This window comes from Panthera uncia (assembly GCF_023721935.1).
Source record: "Panthera uncia isolate 11264 chromosome C1 unlocalized genomic scaffold, Puncia_PCG_1.0 HiC_scaffold_3, whole genome shotgun sequence".
NCBI lineage: Eukaryota > Metazoa > Chordata > Mammalia > Carnivora > Felidae > Panthera > Panthera uncia.
Window position 1 is genome coordinate 60,241,679 of NW_026057584.1, and position 6,000 is coordinate 60,247,678.

General features: G+C 56.4%; 1 protein-coding gene across 2 annotated transcripts; it reads right to left on the reverse strand.

The window, feature by feature from the left end:
- Positions 1-3,188: 3,188 nt before the first annotated feature.
- DLX1 (distal-less homeobox 1) lies at positions 3,189-6,000 on the reverse strand. 2 transcript variants are annotated; one of them, XM_049615534.1, is made up of 3 exons: positions 5,517-6,000; positions 4,628-4,827; positions 3,189-3,443 (listed from the first exon to the last, which is right to left on the reverse strand). In XM_049615534.1, the coding sequence occupies exons 1-3, from the start codon at positions 5,827-5,829 to the stop codon at positions 3,189-3,191; spliced, it is 768 nt and encodes a 255-aa protein (XP_049471491.1). In that variant the 5' UTR covers positions 5,830-6,000. The 2 variants fall into 2 exon arrangements, with proteins under 2 accessions (XP_049471491.1, XP_049471492.1); XM_049615535.1 differs by lacking the exon at positions 4,628-4,827 and having other exon boundaries at positions 3,367-3,443.

A 6,000-nucleotide genomic window follows, 5' to 3' on the forward strand; every position in this document is an offset into this window, starting at 1 on the left:
GAGATTAACATTTTTTAAAAGTGCAACTGCTTATAATTATAATAGAGCCTAACTAAAGACCGCCTTCGTTGAGCTAAAACTAATAATTTCTCTATTTGAACTGTTAGCAAGAGATTATTAAATTAGTATAAGCTAATATCTCGAAATATTAAAATCCGCTTGACCAAACAGATTTTTGCCTGTGGCTTCAGGCGCTGGGCCCTGGCTGCCGCACCGGCGTCGGATGCGCGAGAGCAATCAGCCAAAACTCCCCTCTAGCAAAGTCACATCTCCAGGCAAAACCGAATCCGGGAAGGTCCCTACCCCGCGTTGGAACCCGGTCTGGGAAATCAGTTATCTCCCAGCTTTGAGGCCCGTCTGCTCCCGGTCTCGGAGATCTTATCTCTCGCATTTGAGCTCCGGGTTATGGGGGCCCGCAGGGCAGGACAAGCTCCAATCCCAAGCCCTGAGGGGGCCTCGAGGTCCCCGGGCTCCATCCCCCACTACTTCCCCAGCTCCCTCCATCACCGCCCCTCCACCACTTCCCCTCCCCTTCCCAAAGGGCGTCAGAAGAGCCTGGAGCATCTGCTCTTTCACCAGCACCAATTGAAAAATGGGTGCTTGTCACAACACAGATCACTGCCTTCCCTGCTTTGCTCCCCACCGCGCGCTGCAAAGGGCCCCCCAAAGCGGAGGGCCAGCCCGCAGGAAGCAGTGTGGGAAGGCGAGTGCGAGGGAAGCGGGAACCGCTCCAAGCAGCCCGTCCGGGCCCGCAGCTTCACCGAGCTTCCTGAGCTCAGCTGCAGGGTCTGGGATTGGGGTTGGGGCGAGACGCCGGGCCACCGGGTGGAGGGAGCTAGGCGGGTTCTAGTTGCTCGAGAGTCCACATTCTCCTGGAAAGAACTCATCAGAGAGTTCCACTGAAGGTGACCCCTTACTGGCCTGGCCTCGGGACTTTCGGGCTACAGTGGGGGGGTGGGGGTGGGTGTCTTCGGCCAGCTCCTGGGTTCCAAGGAGTCAGCGGAGCCTTTCCGCCCCTCCCTTGGAATTTCCATCTGAGGCGCAGAGAGAAGCTGGGGATCATTAGGCGGGAAGAGGCCTCTTGTAGAGGATGGGCCCGATGGGTGGGAGTGGCTGTGGAGGGGCCCAGGTGGCGCCTTGGGACTGTCCCCCGGAGCTCAGTGATTGACTGGGTGTAGCCTGACAGACGTGTCCTTCCGGCCCCTTTCCGGTGTCTGGTCGCGTCTTTTCCGCGTCGGGATCGGGAGCCCTGCGGGCAAGCAAAAGCCGGAAGGCCAGATCGCCGCGAAGGCTAGGGGCCAAGCCCCCAGTGTCTCTGCTTTCAGTCGTCTAGGCTTCCGGTGAGGTGACTGGGTGTGGGGAGCACTCAAGTCTCCCTGGCCGGCTGCCTTTGAGCTCTGCTTTCATCTCCTCTCAACCAGCCTTCACAGTCCTTTTGGTTCCAGAACCCCCCCCCCCCCCCCCCTTCACACAGCACCTGTTCCTGATCCCCCCCTTCCAAGGCCCTGGCCAAGAGTCACTGCCCACCCTCTAACCCAGGTAGGGATCAGACCCCTTGGGGGTCAGAAGCAGGGCAAAATAAACGGTCCCAGCGGCTAGGGAGGGCCTTGCCGGTGATTCTGGTAGTCTGGAGCAGGAATCTACCCCTGCCGCTATGTGTCCCGAGAGGTGGAGGCCCTCTCTCCACCCAGCCCACAGAACCCCCTCACACAGCACACCAGACAGCAGTTCTTTCTCGAAACCATAATTTTACTGTCTCAGAGAAACTTTATAACTTATTTACAAAGTTCTTTTTTTTCAAGATACAAATCAATAAGTTAACATTCTCAATATAAAACTAAACTTTGACATAGAGAACACAAAACACGGTTGATTTCAACTGATCACATTTTCCAAATTTCACAAGTAAAATGTCAAGATTCTCATTTCACAAAGCATCGGGGTTTACAGCCACACACAACAGAACGGAAAAAAGCTAAGCTTGTGCAACATGTTTACGGAACAATAATAATAACAATAATAATTAACAACAATAATAATATGTACAGCGATTAGATCCTGCACTGGAGACTAGGCGTCCAGGGTGCTGCCTGGCATTATTCTGTGGTTGAGCCTCTGGGGATTAGTGCTGCTTTTGTCTTACTTTAAAGCTCACTGGCTCTAGGGCACTCCTTTCTGCCTGCCTGTTTTTTCCTCACTGCCCATCGGTCCTCTCCCTTGCTTCCCAAGGAGGGAATTAGGATTTTCCTTCTTGTCCAGGCAAAGCGACCAAAGTGTTTTTCCCGAGACGAGAAAATTGTGTTGCTTCATTTCTCTTTTTTTTTCTTTTAAAAATAATACGGAACATGTAAAAATGCAAAGCATTAGGTTCCAACCTCTCCATACCAGCGAAGTACAAAAGTTACTGTAGAAGTTAAAAATCACCAGGTCCTCCTTATTCGTTTTTCCGGGTGCGTTTAAAGTAATCGGTGCTTTCGGACCGTGCGCTCCTTGCACCCCACAGAACTGCGAATTGGCCAACATTCACCCTCAGGCGAAGTCCATTTCTCAATAAATAAGAACCCCTCCCTCCAGTTTCCCCCCAGTTCCCGAACGAACTACACAGATGGTGAGGCAGGCCCAGGAGAAAGTCCGAAAGGGCAAAACGTCCCAGCATGCGGAGCTGGGGCCCGGCGGCCCGAGCCTCTTCCGACCTGGTGACTTTTTTCAGAGGCCGCAGATTGAGGACAGTGGACGGACGAGGACCTCGACTTCGTCAGCGCACAGATACACAGCGAAAGGAGACAAGAGACGGACAGAACAGAAAAGAGCTTTTGCTTTTTCTACATTGTTTTTGTTTTTCCTGATAGTCCCACACAGCTGAGGGTCGGCAGGTCGGGTCCAGCTGGCTCGTCTTGCTGCTCTGGCTGTCTCGGGCAGTTGTGCCCGCGCTCCGAGGCCGCTGTCTGCTGTCGCCGCGCGGCCCAGGCCGGGGCGAGGGCGAGCGCACGGGCGCCGGGAAGTCGCCGGTCCAGACCTCGCGGGACTCCAAGGAGTTGGCGGGCGTCCTGCCTTCGCTGTTCCTTCTTCTTTCCCCCCGGGTCCTTCTCCGGGTCCAGGGCTTGCGGACAGGGTGGATGGACCGGGAGGCGGGAGGGGCCCGGGCCGGGGGAGACGGGAAGGAGGCGGGAGGGTGCGGGCGGGCAACCTCACATGAGTTGGGGTTGCTGCATAGCTTCTTGGTGCGCCGAGGGGTACCACGACGTGTAGCTGGGGATGTAGGAGCCCGCGCTGCCGCCCGAGCCCTTCCCGGATGAGGTGTTGGGGTTCCAGCCGGGCGGCACTGGCGGGGAGGCGGCAGACAGCGCCCGGCCGTTGGCCAGTGCGCTACCCTCCAGAGCCGCCCCGCCCTGCTTCATCAGTTTCTTGAACTTGGAACGCTTGTTCTGGAACCAGATCTTGACCTGCAAGAGCGGACAATAATGTGACTCGGCTAGGTCCATTGTGCCTACCGTGGTCGGCGGGGAGATAAGGGGGCTGTGCGTGGGACAGTCGAGTTAGGATCCCCCTCTCTGCCCTGTGCCACTGGGCAGCTCTCCGCTGGAGGAGCAGAGCCCCACCATCACCTATAAGAATCAAAGGCTGGCAGGCACGGCTGCCGGCCGCCGGTGGCCCGCAGGGGCAGCTCTCAGAGAGCCAAGGGGGCGTGGTGGTGAGGAGTGAAGGGGGGGTGGTCCAGACCTTCCCTTGTCAGGAACTCAGCCCGACCCTGGCAATAGTCTGGGGAAGAAGCAGCGCCTGCACAACATGGAGTCTTCAAGTCCAATATGAACATCAATAAAAGAATCGTGTGGAGGAAAGGAGTGGAGGAAATTTATTTGCAATGCCACCTGCTTTCTCCTTGCTCCATTCTTTCTGCCCTTGAGTGAGTTGGGGGCTGACTGAGGAGGCCAAAGATTTCGTTAAACTTTTCATTTGGACTTAAATCAACCTTTAAGTGTCTTAGTGTCTGTTTGCGCTCCCCAGCTCTGCTCCAAATCCCGGCCCAGACGTTGGAAACCTGCGCCAGTCGTGATCAGAAAGCCCACGGGCTCCCCAAAGTCTTAAGCGCAATCCGGGAAGGAAGGTCCCGTTTCTCCTCCAGGGTCTGGGACTTGGGAGGTGAGAAGGCAGAGGAAACGATTTCCTCTTACCCCAACCGGGTGAGAAAGAGGAGGAGGAGGGAGACAGAGGCTCCGGCCCGGGCCCTGAGTCATTAGCCACACACTTTAAAGGCAAAGAAGGGATTAAGCCCAGCGTCTATTGTTCCAGTTGTTCGGGCACGTGTGACCGGAGAGTCCCCAAACAAACGTCTAGGGAAATCCTTCCTCGCCCTAATCAGATTGTCCAGGGGCCGAGGGCCGGGCGGCCGGTAGCGTGGAGTACAGAGTGCAGCGACAGAGCCAGAGCCAGGGCAGAGAGAACGAGGAAGGAAGGAGAGACGCAGGGAGAGCCAGGGGTAGGAAACACACACACACACACACACACACACACACACACACACACACACACACCCTCCGACCCTGAGACGCAAAGAGCAAGACGCGAAGCTCCGGGCGCAGGCCGGCCGCGGGAAGCCCGCTTGGCAGAAGGGGCAGCGGCAAGGTACCTGCGTCTGCGTGAGTCCCAAGGAGGCCGCGAGCTCCGCCCTCTCGGGCAGAGCTAGGTACTGAGTTTGCTGGAACCTCCGGTTCAAAGCCTGCAACTGCAAACTGGAATAAATCGTCCTGGGTTTGCGGATCTTTTTCCCCTTGCCATTGAAGCGCACTTCACCGCCTTCCACCACCGTGCTCTTCTCGGAGTCAGCCCCTGGAGGGACAGCAGAAGCGGAGGGCCGCTGTTAATGCAGGGACAGCCTTTAGTGTGGGGAGCCCAGGGCCAGTGGCAACCGAGGGGTGGCGGTGGCTGGGCTGAGAGAAAGAACGCTCAAGAAACTCCGAAAGCCAGGGAAGTGTCCCGTAAAGTCCGAGGGCCAGACCCGGGCCGCTGCAGGCGGACTGGGGCAGTTCCCAAGCGTGCAGTTCCTGCCTTTGCAGGGAAAGTTTGCTATTTTTGCAGGCGGCAGTTGAGGTTTAATTACCCTTAATTGCATACATTGTTTATAGCGCTACGCAATAAATAATTACTGAGACTAATACGTGCACATGTGGGTTTCTGTTTTCCAAAGGGGCATTGTGTGCTCGGCGCACAGAGCCACCCAGAGGCCCAGACAGTGCCAGGGGATTTATCTCAGATTTATCCTTTACTGGATAGTCGCGAGTTGGGTGGAATTTTGAAATATTTTTTTTTCTTTGCTATGACAAGGATCCATAGATTGATACCCGAAACCTCCATTGCTCCGGCGCCCTCCCCACCCCCACCTCTCTCCCCCTCTCCCTCCTCTCTCTCTCTCTCTCTCTCTTCCTCCCCCTTCTTCCTCCCTCCTTTCCTCCCTCCTTCTGTCCCTCTCTCCCTTCGTACCCTTTCCTCTCCCTCTCCTCCCTGGCAGGCGCACGTACCTGGGTCCTCCAGGCGGCTCTGGGCGAGGCTGGCGCTGCCCGGGTAGGACTGCACCGAACTGATGTAGGGGCTGGACGCGTGGCTGCTGACCGAGTTGACGTAGGGGTAGCCCAGCGGTCGGGAGAAAGACGAGGCCGAGCTGTAAGCGCCGTCGGGCTGCGAATGGCCCGCCGAATGTAAACAGTGCATGGAGTAGTGCCCGTGGGACATGGGAGAAGGAGACATTTGCTGGTTGGGTGGCCCAAACTCCATAAACACCGCCTTGCCCGACACGGGGCTGTTGAGACTTTCTGGCATGGTGGTCATGGTCATCTCTTCTCGCGGGGTCTGGGTGTGGGTCTCTCTCTCTCCTCTGCTTCCCTTTTGGGGGTCTCTGTGTTTCTCAGGACAGGAAGGAACCCAATTTAAGCGGAACAGGGGTTTTCACTTTCCATTCATAAGAAAATGGAGTTTGTCTCTTTGAAAAGTCTAAGCATGATGCTG